The sequence below is a fragment of the Balaenoptera borealis genome, assembly GCF_965194805.1.
Source record: "Balaenoptera borealis genome assembly, chromosome: 17".
Lineage (NCBI taxonomy): Eukaryota > Metazoa > Chordata > Mammalia > Artiodactyla > Balaenopteridae > Balaenoptera > Balaenoptera borealis.
The window spans coordinates 27,373,711-27,394,931 of record NC_138876.1 but is presented as its reverse complement, the minus strand read 5'-3'; the positions used below and the strand labels follow the sequence as shown (position 1 = coordinate 27,394,931).

Below are 21,221 nucleotides of genomic sequence, written 5' to 3'. Positions count from 1 at the left end.
TTTCAAAGAACTAGAACAAAAAATTTCACAATTTGTATGGAAAACACAAAAGACCCTGAATAGCCAAAACAATTATGAGGAAGAAAAATGGAGCTGGAGGAATCAGGATCCCGGACTTCAGATTATACTACAAAGTTACAGTAATCAAGGCAGTATGGTACTGGCACAAAAACAGAAACATAGATCAATGGAACAAGATAGAAAGCCCAGAGATAAACCCACACACATATGGTCACCTTATCTTTGATAAAGGAAGCAAGAATATACAATGGAGAAAAGACAGCCTCTTCAATAGGTTGTACTGGGAAAACTGGACAGCTACATGTAAAGAATGAAATTAGAACACTTCCTAACACCATACACAAAAATAAACTCAAAATGGATTAAAGACCTAAATGTAAGGCCAGATACTATAAAACTCTTAGAGGAAAGCATAGGAAGAACACTCTATGACATAAATCACAGCAAGATCCTTTTTGACCCACCTCTTTGAGATATGGAAATATAAACAAAAATAAACAAATGGGACCTAATGAAACTTCAAAGCTTTTGCACAGCAAAGGAAACCATAAGCAAGACGAAAAGACAACCCTCAGAATGGGAGAAAATATTTGCAAATGCAGCAACTGACAAAGGATTAATCTCCAAAATATACAAGCAGCTCATGCAGCTAAATATCAAAAACACCAAACAATCCAATCCAAAAATGGGCAGAAGACCTAAATAGACATTTCTCCAAAGAAGATATACAGATTGCCAGCAAACACATGAAAGGATACTCAACATCTCTAATCATTAGAGAAATGCAAATCCAAACCACGGTGAGGTATCACCTCACACCGGTCAGAATGGCTATCATCAAAAAATTTACAAACAATAAATGCTGGAGAGGGTGTGGAGAAAAGGGAACCCTCTTGCACTGTTGGTGGGAATGTAAATTGATACAGCCACTATGCAGAACAGTATGGAAGTTCTTTAAAAATCTAAAAATAGAATTACCATATGACCCAGCAATCCCACTACTGGGCATATACCCTGAGAAAACCATAATTCAAAAAGAGTCATGTACCACAATGTTCATTGCAACACTATTTACAATAGCCAGGACATGGAAGCAACCTAAGTGTCCATCAACAGATGAATGGATAAAGAAGATGTGGCACAGATATACAATGGAATGTAACTCAGCCATAAAAAGAAACGAAATTGAGTTATTTGTAGTGAGGTGGATGGACCTAGAGTCTGTCATACAGAGTGAAGTAAGTTAGAAAGAGGAAAACAAATACTGTATGCTAACACATATATATGGAATCTAAAAAAAAAGAAAAAAAATGGTTCTGAAGAACCTAGGGGCAGGACAGGAATAAAGACACACAGGTAGAGAATGGACTTGAGGACACAGGGAGGGGGAAGGGGAAGCTGGGACGAAGTGAGAGAGTAGCAATGACATATATACACTACCAAATGTAAAATAGATAGCTAGTGGGAAGCAGCCGCATAGCACAGGGAGATCAGCTCGGTGCTTTTTGACCACCTAGAGGGGTGGAATAGGAGGGGTGGGAGGGAGACACAAGGGGGAGGAGATATGGGGATGTAGGTATACATATAGCTGATTCACTTTGTTATACAGCAGAAACCAACACAACATTGTAAAGCAATTATACTCCAATAAAGATGTTTAAAAAATAAATAAATAAAAAATAAGAATGCACTTAAAAAAAGAAAGAAAGAAAAAAAAAAAGTCAGCCTAATGGCAAGTGTCTCAGGTTTGAATCACCAAAGGAAAATTATCCTAATCTGTATTTTGACCAAAAATTTAAAAAAATCACATTTGTTATCCTAAATTTTTACTCCTCAATCTCTCTCTCTCTCACTCTCTCTTTCTCTTTCCCTCTTTCTCTCCCTCTCTTTCTTTCTCTCCCTCTCTCTCTCAGTCTGTGTGTGTGCATGCACCAAACTTATTAAAACTTCTTTAGTTCAACTATTATTTCTTTGGAAACACTTTGAGTATTGAATGATAGAATAATGTAGAAAATACACACATTACCATTATCTTCTTTTACTTATAAAACCTCTTAGACTATATACTTTCTAAGGAAGCCAAAGTAAGGTTTTATGTAATTGGAAGAAATGTTCCTCAACTTAGAACATGAAAAGGAAATCCAAAAGTTAAAATATTTTTCTTGTTACTTCAGATTTAGTTGCATCATGTTGTTGAAAGCTAAATGTATTTATCTACCTCAATCGTTTTACATAAATTAATATATAAACAGGAAAGAATTTTTCAGTCATTGGATTATTAATGGTGCCCATTAAAATAGTGTCATAGTCAGTATGATGTTACCAGTTCAGAAATGAATAAAATGGGATTTAAATTGTTTTGAAATTTCCCCCTGCAATATCAATTTATTAATGCCATTTCTTTGTTCAGGAAAAAAATTAAGTAACATGGCAATGACATCTCTGTACGGCATAACTAATTATGGTGCACTTAAGTCCACAATAATGAAAAAAGTGTTTCTCAGGATATACAATTTTTCTTTGAGGTAGAGAAAAGTATAAGCAGATTAGAACTCTCTTTATAACTTTTTTAGGCTGCAAGGGTTTACTGGGGGAAATCATGAGAGCAAAGCAACAATGAACGATCTAATTCATCTACCAACCCCTTTTTTAAAGTTTTTATTCAGAAAAAGAGGCCCATGGAATCCTTGGAGGGGCTCCTTCTGGACGTGCATGGCGAAGCAGACCTGTGCAGTTCCAGGGCTTGACTGTGGTGGCTGTGAAAATGCACCGTTCAGATCCCCTCCTGAGGGCAGCATGGTTGACTATTGACTTGAGCTGAGTCCCATATCTAAAAGAGGTGGGGCTCCTTAATGTGCTACTTTTGCTAAGGACTCTCCATCAACTCGGTTGAAATTTTCTTAGAACTGGGTTGTAATCAGAGACTCTTTTTACCCAATCCTCTTCTCTCCCTCTTCTTCACAGATGTCAGATTGGCATCATGGTTTGAAGGTTCTTCCCATTTTCTCTAGATTCTTCCTCTTTATTCTTCACAGGCTTTTTTCCCCTACAATAAATGTCTTGCACATAATTACAGTAATCAGCTTTCTTGGCCTCAGCTTCTCAGAGTACTTGATCTGACATAGGTTTTGGGGATAATATCAATAATTTGGTATTAGATGTGCTAATCATGAGATATTTATTGGATGCTCAGGTGTAGACATTGAATAGGCTGTTATGCACACAAATCTGAAGATGCAAGAAGTGAGAAGAGAGGTCTAGTCTGAAGACAGAAATTTGGGAATTGACCAAGTATCAGTGGTATTCAAGCAATAAAACAGGATGAGTTGCCAAGGTAGTGATGTAAATAGAGAGAAGGAGGGGCCTGAGGATTAAGCCCTGATTGACCCTCTCAACCAGAAAAGATGAATGGGCAATGAGGTAGGAGGGAAATCAGGAGAGTGTGATGGGCTGCAAGTCAAGTGAAGAAAGTTTTTCAATTATAGTGAAGTCTATAATTAACCTTGTAAATGCTGCTGATGGATGAAGCAATATGAAGTCTGAGAATTGATGATTGGATTTAGCAATTACGGGGTAATGGCTGACCTTGAGAAGAACATCTTTAGAGGAGAGGTAGTGGTGGGAGACTGATGTGAGTGGATTATCAAGAAAGAATAGGGGGGAAAAAAGTGAATATAGAAATGAAGAGAGTGACTAGAAAATGCTCTCAAGAAGTTTTGCCATAGAGGAGAGAAAGGAATTGGGTGTTTCCTGGAGGATGAAGTAGATTCAAGTTTTTTGTTCATTTGTTTGCTTTTGTTTTTGTTTTTAAGATAGAAAAAATTAAATTATGTTTTTTTCGTGATAGGAATGATCTACTAAGGAGGGGGGAAAGAGACGGTATAGTAGGGAGAGGGGAAAGGCATTCTGAAGCAATGTCCTAGAGTTAGAGGGAAGGGTGGACAGTTCAACTCATGATAGAAGGAAAGGCAGATTGAATACGCACAGATGGAGGTAGGTGGATAAATGTGGGTGCCGGTCCTTGTGGAAAATCTTTTCTAACTGATTCTATTTTCTGAGTGAAAGTGGAATCAAAGGGAGGTGTTAGAGGTTTATATTTATCTAGAGAGTGAATAGCTTCAGGAATTGCAGTATGATTGCCTTGCAGCATTAAGAACCCATTTGGGGTTTAGGCACGAATGTAAAATGAGAGCAGTCAGCACACATTGGTTTTTTTCTGTAATCACGATCAGCTCTGCAGGGACAGCACAAATAGGCACTGGGTTGGATTTAGTTGGGGTTTGGGTTTTACCCACTGAATACCTCAGTGGAGTTCAGGTCGTAAGCAAGAGAGTGATTTTAACACAAGGCAAAAGAGGACATGAAGATGGTGAGTATCCCGGTTATCCCATTATCCCTAAAGAACACCACATAAGCAAATGCCAAGTGGAGTTTGTGAGTAAAATTCTCCTTAGGTGACATCTTTATTCCACATATCAGCATGGCTCGAAGACAGGTTCGGGAGTAGGGGTGCTTTTGCAAAGGAAAATCACCAAGGGAAGCGCTAGAACACATCATTTGCCAACTGATAGTGTCTTGGACTGAATTGCAGGATTGATAAGGCAGAGATATTAATGGCTCATATTTCAAAAGAGCAGGCTTTTCATGTTAACAAAATGAATCAGTGGAAATATTTGTCAAAGCAGTAAGCTTACTCAATGATAATGTTTTGCTTAGATAACTTGGGCCAGCATGTATATTTTTTGCAAGAACTAGTCAAAAGATTTTCATGAGAGCAAGAATTCCACATGGAAACACAGCACTGAGATTTCTACCTCAATTAGCTTCTTTGTGCATTTAATACATTATGCTTTATACTAATTTGCATTAAAATGATAAATGCAACTATTCTTTGTATATATAGGAAAAAACCCCAGTAAAACATGAACAAGATGCCACTTCTACCAAACATACCTCAATAATTTCTTAAAATTGCTCTTTTAGGTACTCAAGCATTCCCTCTGTGCACTCAAATGTTTTTAATTAGTGTTTTTTAAATAGCCTAAAGCCAATAATTCTATTATTTATATGTCCAAACAAATTAAATATTGTTTTATAGCAAAAATTCTTAGGTTTTTGACAAACATCAGTTTTTTTAGATGTTGGGATATAAGATTAACAGAGTTCCTGCCTTGATTTGTTACTTAAATTTGGTCTGCTTATATGTGTAATTTGTTGAACATACACCAATATTTTATATAATAGCAAGGTTGACTAAGCAGTGATATTTGAAAATTTCTTTTGAAATGTCCACATCTCAACAAAATTTATATAGCTAACATACCATGTTTCTGGAGAACATGTTTAGAATCTTCTGTGGTAGGAAAAAATATACGTATAATACATATAGCTTTTACATTTTTTTTTCACTTTCCAACTATTATTCTTAAGGTAATATTTTTTTTGTCTAGTAATGACTACACGATGTGACAACTGTTCCTTAAAAGCTCCATTCCACCTTGAGAATAAGCTGATACTTTTCTTAAGGCACATTGAACCTCTCCACCCATGAGAAATTGGCTTACCTGCCTGGGAAGGGAATCCCTAAGCACAGGTTGTGTGGGAATAATGAAATCTGTCATATGCCTTTTAGGAGTATCATTTTCAGGGTCCAGCAGATTGGGACTCATTCCTCTGTTCTGTCTCTCATGCATGGGCTGTGTGAATTTGGGCCAAGTTACTTCATCTTTTTCTGCCTCAGCTTTATTGTCTGTGTTCCCTTCACAGCCTTGAATAGAATGTTAAATACAAGAGAATAGGACTTGGTCTGATTTAACAAAGAATCTGTAGTGCCCAGCATACAAATGGGTCCTGAAAAAATATTTGTTGCATGGATAAATATATGAACTATATAACTAGAAGAGTATAGTGATAGTAATTATATAATAGGAATATTTTGAGGATACAGTGACATAAACCATGATGAATACAGAGCACAGTCCTGGATCAGAGTAACTCTCTTATTGGGGGGAGTTCTAGATAAGTCAGGATAAGTTTGCCTTCTGTGTCTAATCTCTATTTCACCTTCAGATTGTGGATGGCATATTTATATTAGGACAAGTGGCCCTGTGCCATACTCTAGCACCTGGGAACTGTGTAAGAGGGAAAATATTTATTACTACACATATCTCTTAAATCTTTCATAATATTTGGGAGAAGTAGAAACAAGCCAAGAGGATTAAAGGATTTTAGCATACAATCTAAAACTCATGTTATCAACGAAGATGTTTTTAGAAGTTAAGCATGCATACCAGAAAACTAGAGGTAGCATATATGATATTTCATTGATTTTAAGATGCACGTTTTAAATTTTTACATGTCCAAAATCTGGATACATTTTACAATCAATGGCATCTTACAATTGATTGGACTTTTCTTTTGTTCTTTCCTTTTCTTTCTTTTTTTTCTGTCTTTCCTCTCTTCCTCCTTTCCTTCTTTGTAGTTCATAATATAATAGGGTATCTTAAATAGATTTAATAAAATATGGTACAGACATATATTAAATTTTTCTTTCTCAATGTTTATTTCTTATCATAGCACAACTCTGGAAAGGGGCTCTTGGGCATTTTTTTCTACTTTCCCATCCCATGAAAATTTAATACCATAGATATACTCTATATCTGTTTATGTATTGCATGTATATGTATTTTATGAATAAAAAGAGTAAGATATTTTTGTCCCCCCACCAAGAAACAATTTTTATCCCCTTGGGGACACTGTTACACCCATTAAGAAGGCAGGTATGAAAGTGATAAATCTGTATTATTCTTAGTATTAAAAACCTCATTTACTAGAATATTGGAAATCATAAACTAATTCTTAGGCTAAGGTAGAGCTGTTGGCTTTAATTATATAACAAACTGACTAGAAATTTTATTATTATCATGAATGACTGTCAAAATGCGTGTAAAGTTTGAACATTTTCTATTTACCCCAACAGTCAGAAAGCTATCCATAATATTCTTTGTTAACAAATAAAAGATTGTCAAGTTCACCCAGTGGTATCATTCAACATATCATTCTCATATTATGAAATAAGACTATTTAATAATTTCAGTGTATATACATTTAGGATGTTCACTACTTCACCTTTACTTACAAAGTCATGATTTTAAGGACATAACTTGAACATTACATCAATAAAGAGATTTTTTAAAGACCATCTAGTTTCCACAGAGTACTAAGAGATACCGCCTTTATACTGCACATGTGCACTCAGTGGGGAGGATGAAGGTGTGCAACTCTCGAAGCCTTTGGGTAGCACTCTTCTACGCAGTCTAAGCAGTTTTGGGATTCTACCTCCAACCGTAATGATGGAATACAGAGCTCAGTCCATTTGTGATCGGTCATCTGCACCAGAGGAAAGATAGGGACTCAGTCTATGACCATCAAATCAGGATGTTCTCTTGAAAAGAGAATTGTTGTATTCAACAGTTTTAACTGATGGAGAAAGGAGGGATTTATTTACTTGGAGAGTATCTTTAAATGGCAAAGTTGTCCAGTGTGTTCTTAAAGGTTCACTTATCTTTTCTCTGAGCTATGCAGTTTAACTTCCATCTTTTAAAATTAGTGGTGCAAAAGATTCTAAAAATCAGTGATGTGTAAAACATTTAACTTTGTTGTATGCACTGCAATATTATTTGGTATTTGACAATTCAGACATGTATATATTGGCCTGGTTGTGTTAAATGGATATTTTTGAGACTCAAATGTGTCAAAACAATGTGTTGCTGTTTTGGGGGATGTGAATTATTCTAGCAGATCAAGCAACGTACGAACCAAATGAACACAGGTAGTACTCAAAAGAGACTCATCAGCAGTGTACAGACATCCATATCAAGGCTTTATCAATCAAGTTAGTATTACACAGGATTTTGTAAATAAACTGAAAGTGAATTCAAAACCAGAAATCATCTCCTGCACTGCTCCTAGTACTTGCTCTTTCTCTGCCTTTTAATCGAAGCATCTCCATGATACTCCGGGCATAGACATCTCTCAAGTTAACACTGATATATGAGTCAGTGGCTATATTCTTGGTAAGTTTCTTCAGAGCCTCACGCTGTCTAACAGCTGCTTCCTTGAGCTTTAAGGTGAAGTAGCAAGCAGAGAAGCGGTCGTTAATAATAGCAATGGGCAAGGCCAAGACAAGGATTCCCGATAAGATACACATGAAGGCCACGATTTTGCCTGTGGTGGTGTCTGGTCTGATGTCCCCATATCCCACGGTAGTCATGGACGTTGTGGCCCACCACCATGCACAAGGGACACTTGTGAAGGTTGTGTCTGGAATGCTCTGCTCAGCAAAATATTCCACAGTTGAAAATATAGAGATTCCTACAGACAGAAACAGGAGCAGCAGCCCAACTTCTTCATAACACTGGGTGATTGTCATTCCAAGTGAGCGCAAGCCTGTAACAGAACAGTTGGTGTCAGTCATGGGCACCCCTCCTCTCTTCCTTCGTCCTTCCCTCCCTTCCCTTCTCCTTACCTTCTACCCACCCACACACATGCATTTCATATTTAATACGGCTCCAGCACTGGCCAATGTTCTGGGGATATATAGATGATAAATTATAATCTTCAGGAAGTTCTTAGTCTAGCTGATGGGGCCAGATTGAGAAGGATAGAAAAATATAAATAGATTCATTCACTCACTTATCATTTATTAAAACCCTACAATTTATACAGAAGAAAGGTGAGAGATGAGTTGGAGGGCAGGCAGGGGACGTTTGATAGGAGTTTGTACTTTATACAATGGGAAACTTTGCAGCATTGCCCGTGCAGGGCTCTCTTGGTCAGATCTGCATTTCAGTACCTCACCTTAGCACACTTTTCTAATGAAGTTTTATGTTGTCTCTTTATTTTATAAGACATAAGCATATTTTATGACATATTTTATGTGTCTGTTTTTCTCACCTTCCTGATAAAGTTTAATACAATTAGGGGCATCATTATCTGAAAGTCAGAGGAAGTAAAAGATGAGAATGAAGTGAAGCAGCAGAAACAAGTTAGGAATCAGTGACAAAATTGACATAAGAACATCAAATGTACATGCGAGGACATTCTCAGAGGTGTAGCAGGAGGGGTTTCTGCACCCCCATGGCACCCATTGAAATTTTTGTCCTTAATACCAAAGCTATAGGAAACTATCTCCCTTGAATACATAGAATTTCTCCTTTCCTGTAGGGAGATAGACCTGAATACAGACTATTCCTCCATTGCGAAAAGGTACAGGGGACTGGAGCCACTAGGGAATTCACTCACTATGAGGCATTGGTGAATTTCCCATTGCTAATTATGACGATTCTGCAAGACAGACTCAGGAGAGTCCAATACCACCTCTGAAGAGACTAAACCCTCAGGATAGTAAGAGGAGCCCATTACAGGATCATGATTTGAATAAGGTATCTTTCCAACTCTAGAGAGATACTGATTAAAGTTTATCCACATTTCGAAGTCATATTAACATGATGTCACAATGATATGGTCTCAGAAGTCCAAAGCAGTGCCTCTTGGAATCACTTTTAAATTTTCATTCACTCACTGGAGACTATTTTACATACATTAAAATACTATTTGTGCTCTCATTATTTTGAATATTGTTCTTGAAATTTTCAGATGTTCTTGAATTACTAACCAGCTATTTTAAAAGACCAATGAATATAACTTTGAGGTTTAACTTCAAAAGACATTTAAAAAATATCTTTAGAATACCTTTCAGGAAACTGGCCTTGATGTGTCTGTATTAAATTGCATTTGTGAAATATATTGACAACATATGAAGAAATGCATAGTGTTTGGGAAGGTTGTTTTCATTTCAACATTCTAATCATTTCATTTTGTAAAGAAACAAAGTGGCCTGAATTTCTGCATATTTCATCAATTAACTCAGATAATCCTAAAAAATAATATGAGATAGATGTTATACTTATGCCATTCTACAGGTGAGCAGACTGAGACACAGAAAGGTAGCATATCTAGTACAAAGTTACATGCCAAAGACTTAAAATTAGGCTGTCTGGTCCACCCATTGTCCTCCTAACCATTATTCTATAATACTTCTCAATTTTTTTTTATAGTTAATACATAGGGGAATATGTAATCTATGTCTATATTTTGCTAAATGTAATGCTTAAGATAAAATTGTCAAATATTTATGCAACTGTTCATATCTTTTCAATAAATTAAGGCTTTATTAATCCTTCTACTTGCCTTAGAACTGACAAAACCTTTTTAGAGGTGACATTGTGGAAATTACTGTTATTTTCTTTTTCCTTTCTTTTGGGAAAAAAATGTAGTCTTTACTGGGTGTTTTTAAATTGAATCCTGTGAAGAGTTTATAAATACTAGAAGAAAGCATCCCATTATGTGTGTCAGAAAACAAAGAGTGGTACTTCTAAAAGTTGTTGGAAACCCCGTTATCAAATCCCTGGTATGTGAGACTAGCTAGGAAAATACACTACTAAAACTATATTAGGAGAAATCGTAGTTTTCCCAGAGATGTGTGGGAAAAAACATATCTGAGGTTAATTTTTCCCTATATTTATAGGGAGAGACAACTACCATCAACTCCTTTTAGGTGACCAGTCAGGCATCTATCTAGGGAAATAGGTGGGAATAGGACTCTCTAGTCAAATTATTTATATTTATATGTATTGTATGAATATGGCATCCTACTCCAGGGTTTCTCAAAGTGTGGTTCAAGACCACCTACATCAAAATTAGCTTGTTAAAATGTATGCTTCTGGATCCAACCCCCAAAACTAAAATCTGACTCTCGGGGATTGGGGTTCAGAATTTGCATTTTAACAAGCTTTTCAAGGGATTCTTATTTTCATTAAAGTGTAACATAAGGTAACACATATGTGCTCCAGAACATCTAACAGCCGGCTGGGCCAGCCACTGAAAATCATTGCCCTTGGGGATGCAAGCATTATCTTTAATGGATTTGTGTGATATCCTCTGACATTGCCTAAAATTTTCACATATAATTGTGTGTGTGTGTGTGTGTAGAGATTTTTCTAGGGAGAGTGTTGTTTAGATCTTCAAGGATTTATGATACATACAAAAAGCTAAGGAATTCCTGTTACCATCTCTCTTATGCCTCCCCAATTAGGGACAAGAAAATTCTCAGATACTAGACAAAGCATTTAATTAGTGTCTTTTGCTTTCTTCAGAAGCAAATGTTTCCACTGTTTCTTCAAAAATCATGGGAGGGCCACCAGTGCCCAGTCATCTCTCTTTCTGCATAGCCAGAGAAGGCCCTGGAGGACTTTCTCTTCTCCCAAGGAACATGTGTGATATTTCCTTGGACACAGAAAAGAAACTGGCTTACGTTCCTATATATCACATATAATCTGTGCATATCTTTTTATGTGCTGTTTATGCATATTTTATGTAGAACTTTCCAGAAACAGAGTATCTTTAATTTTCGTACATCTTCTGGACACCTGGGTTAAAATAAAGTTAACATATGGTTAAATTGTTTCTCAAATGTCTTAAGGAGGGGAATTGTGTGAGAGGCAGCTTGTCCTCTGTACCTGTGATAACAACCTCAAGGTTTTGCTTTTCAGTACCTTTCTGGAGATCATAATTGGGTGAAATATAGGAGTTGGTACTTTTGAGTATCAATTCAGAGTCAAGAGTCGTTTCCCTTGGACCACGGTCAAAGCACTAATGCTTAAATACAATGGCAAATTAAAAGGCATCAATGAAACCCGAATACCTGTGGAATGCCTGCCCAGTTTGAGCATGCGCAGAGCCCTGAGCAGCCTCAAAACCTGGACGATGCGCCCCACGTTTTCCAGCTCCTGTGTAGTCTGGCTCCCACTCAGGCTCTCTACCAGAAGAGTGATGTAGAAGGGCAAGATGGCTAGGAGGTCTATGATGTTTGGCACCTTTCTCAGGAAGCGGCACCTGTCCCGCACGCACAGGAAGCGCAGGACAAACTCCCCGGTGAACCAGCTAATGCACACATACTCCAGGATTTCCAGCAGTTGCAGGTCCAGCCAACTTAACTCGGCTGACATCAGAGCCATGTTGACGATGGACACCGCCACGAAGATGATAGAGATGACCCCAAAGATTCGGGCAGCTGTGGAAGACCCCGGTTTCTCTAGGATGTTCCAGAGCTTCTGGCGGACGGTGGGGCAAGGTCCTTGTGAGAAGTCCTGTTCGCTCTCATGTTGACTTTCCTGGTCTTCTGTGTCCTTCTTAAAGTCTAAAGTTTCACTCAGCTCCTTTCTTCTGAAGTATCTTTTAGAGAAGACAACTTGGTGATTAGTCTAACTTTCTTTAAAATACAGAAGTAAAGAGAATTAAACTTGGCAGTGAAGTCATGCTTTCTATTTCAGTAAAATGCAGAAAATGTTCATTCATATTTTACCCAGGCTTTCTTCCCACAGTACTCAAATGTTCTCATTTAGGATTATTGTTTTTAAAATGGCACTTTCATGGTAGAAGTTTATACAAAAGAATTTATACATGGCAAAGCTACTTTAGATTAAAGCATTTTATCACCCATTTTTTCTTGTAACAGGAACAGAAGTTTGCGATACGTAATTTTTTTTTAAGGTGGCTAATGGAAAGGTATTCATGAAGAAATGGTAGTAATAGCAAAGTAATAGCAAAATAATAGATGACCAAAGTCCCACAATCATTCACAGTCAAAGAACCAACTTTCTGTCTTCTGTATTTAAAGCAGTTCTCTGTCCAAGTTTTAAAAGTTAGTGTCCTAGGTTTGATAAACGGTAACGCTCTCCACGGAAACCTACATCCCTATACATACATTTTTTTGGAGCATAAGATTTCTGACTCATTTATTTAACCACCAAATATTTATTGCAGGCCTGACCTCTCTTGACTTATAAATGAATTAGCATACTGGAAAAAGGAGAAGGTTCAGAAACTTCCAATCAGAAGTTGGCTTTGACACTTTCCGGCCTCCACTGCCACCCCACCTTCTAGCTCCGAAGTGGGCCCAGGTATTCTTAAGTCTGGCTTGAGCGAGGCTTGTGTAAAACCTCAAATCTTTCCCTCTGCCGCCCTCTCTCCACCGCGCCCGCTGCCCCGCCCAGCCACCAAGCGCCTCGAGGGTACCTGTCCCTGCAGCAGGAGTCAATGCTGAGCTCGTCGATGCCCCAGTACTGGATCTCCTGGAGGAAGGAGAGCGCGCACAGCTGCTCCATGACGTGCAGGCGGCCGGTGCGATAGTAGTGCAGGACGTAGCGGAATGCTTGCGAGCTCCGGTCGAAGAAGTACTCGTTGTCCACGGGGTTGGCGTCGTCACAGAGCTCCAGGGGGCTGGGCACGGCGGCCAGGGCCCCGGGGCGCCGGCACGAGGCCACCACCACGGCCAGCTTGCCAAGGCGCGTGTGTGGGAAGCAGGACAGAGCCTGCTGCGAGAGCACAAAGCGGCTGCCGCCCACGTTGACCGTGAAGCTGTCCCCGAGCGCCAGGGGCTCCCCTTCGCCCTCGCTGCAGAAGACGCTGGAGTCCAGCGAGGTCAGGGAGGCGCTGTCCAGCGGCGAGTCCGGCGACGCCCGGCCGCGGGGAGGCAGCTCCATCCTTGCCGCCGCTGCCGGAGGGCGCCACAAAGTTGGGGGCGGTGGCACGGCCGGGATTTCCCGGGCTCCCGAGGTGGGTTCCTCCCACCCCCGAACCCTTACTCTCTCCACCCCCCTGTGCTCGTTCTCCCTCTCGCCGCTAGGGAGCTGCGAGTGCGCGGTAGCAGCGCACAAGTGCCTGAGCGCCGGGTCTGGGAGGAGCGGAAGGGTCGCGCCCAGGGAACTGCTCAGGTGTGGACCAAGCCGAGGACATCCGCAGGGCACACTGCCGGTCGCCGTGGTCCTTCCCGGACTCAGTACCCCCTCCCCAGCTTTGTAATTGAGATCTCCAGCCCGGGAGGTGTATGGGTTGAAGGCCTCCCTGCTTGGGGGTTGGAGCGGGAGGGGAGGGGAAGGGGGAGGGAGGTCTACAGTGGAGGAGGGCACGACGAATCTTGGAGGAATGCAAGCAAGGGGAAGGGCAAGACTCACTCCCGCCTGCAGGAGACCAAAACGAAAAGTTCCGAAGGCAAAGCAAGTGGTAACCGGGTCTGAGTCTTTCCCAACTTCAGGATATATATTCCTCTGTCTGCCTTTGCTGCGCAGTTTCACAGGCCTCCCAGGGAGCGGTCGCTGGGGATGTGCGCACGTGGGGGAGGGTGACCTGGGTGCGGGGTCCGAGTCATTTGCTCGCATTCACTCTCATTCTAGTCTGTCACTCACGCTTCGTTTTCTTCTCCCTCCTCCCCTAATTTTTGACCTCCTGGTTGAGAAACGAGGACAATTAATGATGACTTTTGATTAAGTCCCAGTGAGTCACTGAGAATTAGGGGTCACCATTGCCAGCTCCCGTCACGTGTTGAGGCACTTTGCGCCCTTCGGTTTAGCCTTTTCTGTCGCTACAAGTTTCCCGGAGAGCAGGTGTTCTGGGGGCATTCTTCGGCACACAGCGGAGCTGTCATTTTAGGAGAAGGGAAGGCAAAAAGACAAGGACTAGAACAGGCGTGGGCTGGGGCAGGAGTTTAAATAGTAACGACGACTCGGTAAAGGGAGAAGCCGAGCGCCGTGCCCAGGTGAGGCTAGAAGTGCATCCACGGGGCCCCTGGGAGTCGCGCCCCGGCCAACCTGTTGGACACGGGGCGGGAGCGAGGAGGAGGGCAGGGTGACTCACCTGCTGCTCCGGGCACATCTGGGGTGCGCTCCGTGGGCGCAGCTGGCTACGTAGCCTCGATTTGATCCTCGCGATTTACACGTGAGTCTGACTTCACAGGTCCGGGAAGAGGGCTGTGCTCGCGGCTGAGCTCCTCGCCCGCGCTGGTTGTCTAGCCTCGCCTCTTCGCCACGCGCCTCCCGGCTCCGGCCCCTCGGCTGCGGCGGAGGGTGGCCGCCCCCGCCCGCGCTCGCTCCCAGCCTTCGGCGGTTCCCAGCGCCAGCTGTGGGGAGAGCGGGGAGCGGAGGGAGGTGAGACCGGAGGAGGAAGTGAGGCGCTCAGTGACTCTGAATCTTATGTTCATCCTGAAGGCGCTTCAAGGATTACTATATTAGATTCTCGTTTCCCGGAATCTGTGCGCTCACAAATGCTCAAGAACAAAATTTTCCAGTTGTATAAATCTGCTAAACTCAGGGTTAGGGCAGTTATGTTAACTGCTTTGTGTGGCACGGTTCAAGGTTGTCCTCATTATTTCCAGAAAGCGTCTGGGAATCCTGCATTTTTCAAAAGTCTTTGCAAGAATGAGTGAACCACACATCTCCTTTTTTTCCTTGTAAGTAGTTTTAGAAAGTATATATAAAGAGGTAAAGCAGGCAGCTTGGTACAGTAGGGAGGGCTTTTTCATAGCTTGACCTGAAACATAGCTCTTTAGTTCTGGCTTTGTCAACGGGCTGTGGGACCTCTAGCTAGCATTTACTTCAAGGGCCTCAACGCCTTCCTTAGTAAAATTTCAGATTTTAATAAAAAACACTCAGCCTTTACTGGGTGCTTACTTTATGCCAGGAAATTTTTGTAAGCCCCTTACTCATTCAGTACCTTATTTAATCATAATAACAATACTATGAGGTAGAAGTATACCTGATTTACAGAAGGGAAAACTGAGGCAGAGAGAAATTATGTGATTTACTTAGGGTCACACATTCCAAATTAAAACCCAGGACTAATTGTCAGAGGCTGACCCCATAAACACAGTGCTTGGGACATATTTTTGTGTGATCTTTAAATAAACCAAAGTGTGGTTGTATTTATTTACTTATTTTTGCAGCTTTCTAAAGAAGGGCAGGAGTTTAATGATGTATTTTCTCTAATCTTTCAACAAATGCTTGTTGAGCATCCACTATGTACCAGACACTATTTTAGGTGCTTCAGATGGCTCCATGAAAAAAAAACCAGACAAGATCCCTGCCCTTATGGAACTAACATTTTCTTGTGAGAATAAAAGAACAACTTCAGTGAAATTTATAAAACAGTATATAGTATTTATCGGTTATGGCTCTTTGGACGGCTATCCTTCTGATTAACTTTTGCCTCTATAAAGAACTCTTCCATACAGAAAATATGGAGTTAAAAATCATCCTAGTAAGTAGTTCATCGTTATGTACGAGTACTGTGAAATTAATTTTTTTAAGGTAGTGAAGATTTTCCCTTACATAGAAAAATTTCTCCAATACTTCACTTATACATTGGGCGTTGAAAAAAGCCAAAAGTTCTGTTAAGCCTTATTCATCCTTTAGTGTGAATAACTTGAATCAAATGATTAGTAAAGTCTCCCCTAGCTTTACAGATTATTGTGAGGAAGGAGGAAAACTTTCAGAGGAGAATGACAGATTTGGGTGAGAAGGGAGATCTTGGACAGGTGACCAGAGGTTAGCAAACGGTGACTGAGGCTTGCAGGTCTCCTACGCTGCCACCAGGACCCTGGAATCAGTTGTAATTAGTGGTGTCCTGTAGAAGTAATTGTAACAATAACCACTGTTGAAGTGTAAGGCTCCAGCTAAGTATCTGAATTCTCACAATGATCCCATGAAGTAAGTACTGTTATCCTTAGCCACAAATCTCAACTCAGAGGCTCACAGGCACTAAGGAACTTTCCCAGTTGTATAGTGAATATGTGAAGGAGTATATTAAGGGACTGAAACTGGGGTCTTTCTGACTCCACATTTCATCTCAACTGCTAAAAACCTAAATTTTTCAATTGACATTCAATTTGATTAAAACAATTTCCACTAATTAAAGTAATTATAACTAGGGATTTCACTGGTGGTGCAGTGGTTAAGAATCCGCCTGCCAATGCAGGGGACACGGGTTCGAACCCTGGTTCGGGAAGATCCCACATGCTGCGGAGCAACTAAGCCCTGCACCACAACTACTGAGCCTGCGCTCTAGAGCCCGCGTGCCACAACTACTGAAGCTCTCACGCCTAGAGCCCGTGCGCCACAACAAGAGAAGCCACCGCAATGAGAAACCTGGGCACCACAACGAAGAGTAGCCCCTACTAGCGGCAACTAGTCTCTCAACTAGAGAAAGCCTGTGTGCAGCAACGAAGGCCCAATGCAGCCAAAAACCAAAACAAAACAATAACTATAACTAGAAAGGTGGTTACTAGTTAACTGGGAGTATACAAACACAAATGACCTGTTTTAAAATATAATCTCTTGGGTAGCAAAAATCCCTGCCTTCTTCCCTGTCGTGTTCCCTTTAATCTGTTGTCTCTGCTCACTCATTGGATTGTCCAGGTTTGAGTCAGAGAGCCCACTGAAAAACATATGACAAATTAGGGGGGGAAATAAATCCATTCAAAGGGAATCCTTCCTGGTCCCTGATCTTGACCTGAGATATACCCTGAAGTATGTCAAGAAATGAAAGAAGAATTGCTGATAGGTAGTTGGGGATGGTGAGGTCTTGCTTTCGATCTCATTCCTACTTAGCAGGGGAGGAATGTGATTGTCATGTAGGAGGTAGCACAGTACAGAGACAGGAAAACTCGACAATCTAATGGCTTTGGGTTTATTTCCCTAGTCATCAGATGTTATATTCAGGTGATTTTCCACTAACAGTCTTGTGATGAAGTGTGCTACTGGTGTTTGGCTTTATCTATCAGGTCTTCAAAATATCGATATGAATGTTGAATCCCCAGATACAACTTGTATTTTTAATTCTTCCAATTTTTATGAATATTTCCAAATTTATTAATGAACAACATGCATTCTTAACAGTCATGTTTTTAAATTGGATTAAAAGAAAAATCACAAGATACCTTAAATTGACTCTAACGAAGACAATTATGAAAGTAAAAGTTAAAAGTCATGTGAAGCACGTTCAAAATTTCTATTATTAAAAACCTAGAACATTTTATTCAGGTTTTTGAAAAAGTAATGAAAATGTATTTATATTATTATTGTATTCCGTTATTCTGTGATTTGTTTAAATAATATAATATGATGTTTCTGTGAAATTATTAATTCTCATCTTTTATATGAATGTTTTTAAATGATTTTACATATATGATTATAAGTCATTGAAATATTTTTAAAGGAAAATGTACATTTCTTATTAATTTATATCCCCAATACTGCAACTTTACATCTATTTTTAATAATTAAATAGACAGGGGACGTATAATGACTGAAAAATTTTGAATAAAGCAATTTATAGACTTCAACTTGAGTAAACTCTACATTTCCATTTTCAACCACATCACTGTAGACTCACACTAAAATCCCTTTATCATTCATTAACAATGCAGACCATATTTCATGCGAGGTGTGCATGCCTATCTTTGACCCTGTGTTTCATTACCTAGGGACTGACAACCAGATGAGTTAATTGTAATGATGTTTAAAATGCCTTTGTGTAAGGACAAAATGGCCTTATCTTCTTTCCTTTCACTGCATTGGAATATGTTTAAAGGTAAAGGAAAATCTGACAAATTCTATCTATTCATCTTTCGTGTGCCTTCTAGGTGCTTGGAATAAATCCTCCCAACTGTATAACAGCCCACTCTAATGCAGAATTTAGCTTAATGTGGGCTTGTTCTGGATTCCTTCCAAGGGGAGGCAATTATCTTTGGAAGTACCCAAGAACAAATTTTTATAGCCTAGTCTGCTACAGAGATCACAGGATGGGTTGATGATGGTGATGATGATAGTAATATGATAATAATAGATGCTACCTTTACTTATTCAACCTCTGCTCTGTCTTTTATTAGCTGTGTGACCTTAACACGTTTCTTGAAACTTTTACGTCTCATTTTCCTCATCTGTAAAGTAGGAGTGACAGTAGTACTTACCTTATGTTGTTGTCTTAAAATTAAATGAGATAATCCATGTAAATGTTTAATGCAGTGTCATTATTCTTGTTGTCACTTTTATTATTATCAAAATGTTGCAGGAATATTTTTCTAATCCCCCTTAGTGAGCACTTACTGTGTGATAAGTGTCATGTTAAGTGTTTAATCTCATTTCATTTATAATTCACAGAACCCTATGAAGAGAGTATTATTATCATCCTTAATTTACAGATGAGAAACCAGGATCACAGCATTTTAATAACTTCTCAGGTGTCATACTGATAGTCAATATAGGCTTGAACACATTTGTTTGATTCAAAGCCTTCAAAGGGCCTTAATATGAAAATAATGTGATGATGAGAAATCACTGTTAGAAATGCTCTTCTCTTTAAAAATAATTTTAAAAGGAGAAAATTTCTATTCTATGCTTCAAATAATTGAGCGATGACCATACTTCATACACCATGACCAACACATTGCCTGTGATTTCACATTGTAATAAATTGGATCTTTCTTGTAACCATCATAAAGTCGACAGTCAACTGGATTTGTCATTAAATGATTCTCACTATGCCCTTTTGATATGCAAAAGATATAGTCACATTTTTCCTGAGTTACCAAGAAGATATGTAGAATCAGGCACTTATTGTTCACTGGATTAACTCCTATAATTACACTGAAATTAAACTTTATAAACAAGATTTAAAAGCAGTGAAGCAAAAGCAAGGCAAGTGCTCTGCTCATCATGTTCTGAACACTGTTAAGTGAACCTAATATTGAATTTGAAAATCCCAGTTAAAGCCTTTTTACCCAGCTCTATTGAATTACCTTATGATGACAGAGAGGTTGAGTCATACAGACCATTAAAAACTGTTTCTCACCGAGTATATGCAATTTATTAATATTAGAAGTAAAATTGTATTTAGGCTTATCCTTATTCTATTTAGTGCTTTCTTTCATTATCAAGGAACTCAGTAAACTTGAATTCCATCCTGTAGTTGGAAGACAGGTAATCTTTGAAATCCATACGTGTTATAAAGTTTTTTATGTTGCATTTTCTTGATTTTCCTGGAATCAACTCAAAATTGAAAAGTTTTTCACTCAGTAAATATTTTAGAAATGTAATTTTCTCAGCTTCAGGGAAAGCTGAATATACATCATTTATATTACGTGTGTGAATACACACACATGAAAAACTAAGAGTAAGGAAAGTTTACAATGATTTCTATGCCAGTGGATCACGTTATTATTACTCTTAACAAGAAAAGTAGTGAAAAAAAAAAAAAAAAAGAAAAGTAGTGAACAATCAGAAGCAATATAAGGAGAATAGTAGAGATAAGTAAGGGGAAAGGCAATTTTTCTTTCGAAATGGTTCTTACTTATATAGTATAGTTCCTTTAAATAGCATCCTCATGGCATTTTAAACATGATCTAATTAAAGAAAATATGAAGTAACTTTTTAGGACACATATGCTGAAATCTGTGCCAAAGTAGTTTTGTTAACTGGATTGCAATGCTGTATAGAATACCTACTATTCTAATCTCAGTTTAAGCACATAGAACAACATTAATTTAAATAAATATTTTATATATGAAATCCATTGCACACAAATGGGATAAACGCAATACTGTTTGAGTTAAAAAAAACCACTGCTTTTTACCCTTAACTCTATGATCTGCTTATACTTTTTTTGCTGGTTCAAAAGAATAGAAAGATGGGTTTTTAATCAGTATAAATTAATTTGATTGATTTGAAAAAAGAGCCCTGCATCGCTGCATATATTCCAGAGTATATTTTCTCTGCACGGTGTAATTATATTGGTGGGACCTGCATATAAAAATTTGTTATTTTTTTTCAACATAAAAAATATCAGTGAGCCATATGGCATCTTCTTACACCATTGCATCTGATTGACAGCTCAATTATAGACCTGGCCTCCTAGTTCTCCCACAAACAGCTTTCTGGGAAATCTAAACCAAATGGGAAGTCAAAGCATAGCAAACTTGTCCTGGGCCTGCTTTTTTAAAAAAAATTCTGTGAAGTCAAATTTATCCATTTTAGTAACCAGGACTGTTTTATTTTCATGGCAGCAGTGAGAAATATCCAGTTCAGTACCACTTATGATATTTTAAATGAAAATAAGTCTCAATTAAAGAATTTGTAAAAGAAGAAAAATAAAACAAATAGGAATTTTAAGATTAATTTGGGAAAACATTAAGTTAGCAATATACATTCAATATTTACATGATGCTAGGCCACATATGTTTGGCTTTTGGTAGCAGAAGCTTATCAAAAAATCAGAATAGATAATTATTGATTATATGGAAGCTTTGAGAA

General features: G+C 39.0%; 1 protein-coding gene across 3 annotated transcripts; it reads right to left on the bottom strand.

Moving 5' to 3' along the window:
• Positions 1-7,890: 7,890 nt before the first annotated feature.
• KCNV1 (potassium voltage-gated channel modifier subfamily V member 1) lies at positions 7,891-20,155 on the bottom strand. Of its 3 annotated transcripts, none has more exons than XM_082364305.1 (4): positions 14,776-20,155; positions 13,159-14,559; positions 11,786-12,315; positions 7,891-8,469 (listed from the first exon to the last, which is right to left on the bottom strand). In XM_082364305.1, exons 2-4 carry the CDS (start codon positions 14,298-14,300, stop codon positions 7,958-7,960), a joined length of 2,184 nt encoding a protein of 727 aa, XP_082220431.1. In that variant the 5' UTR covers positions 14,301-14,559; positions 14,776-20,155; the 3' UTR covers positions 7,891-7,957. The 3 variants fall into 3 exon arrangements, with proteins under 3 accessions (XP_082220431.1, XP_082220432.1, XP_082220430.1); XM_082364306.1 differs by having other exon boundaries at positions 13,159-14,367; XM_082364304.1 differs by lacking the exon at positions 14,776-20,155 and having other exon boundaries at positions 13,159-14,744.
• Positions 20,156-21,221: the final 1,066 nt, after the last annotated feature.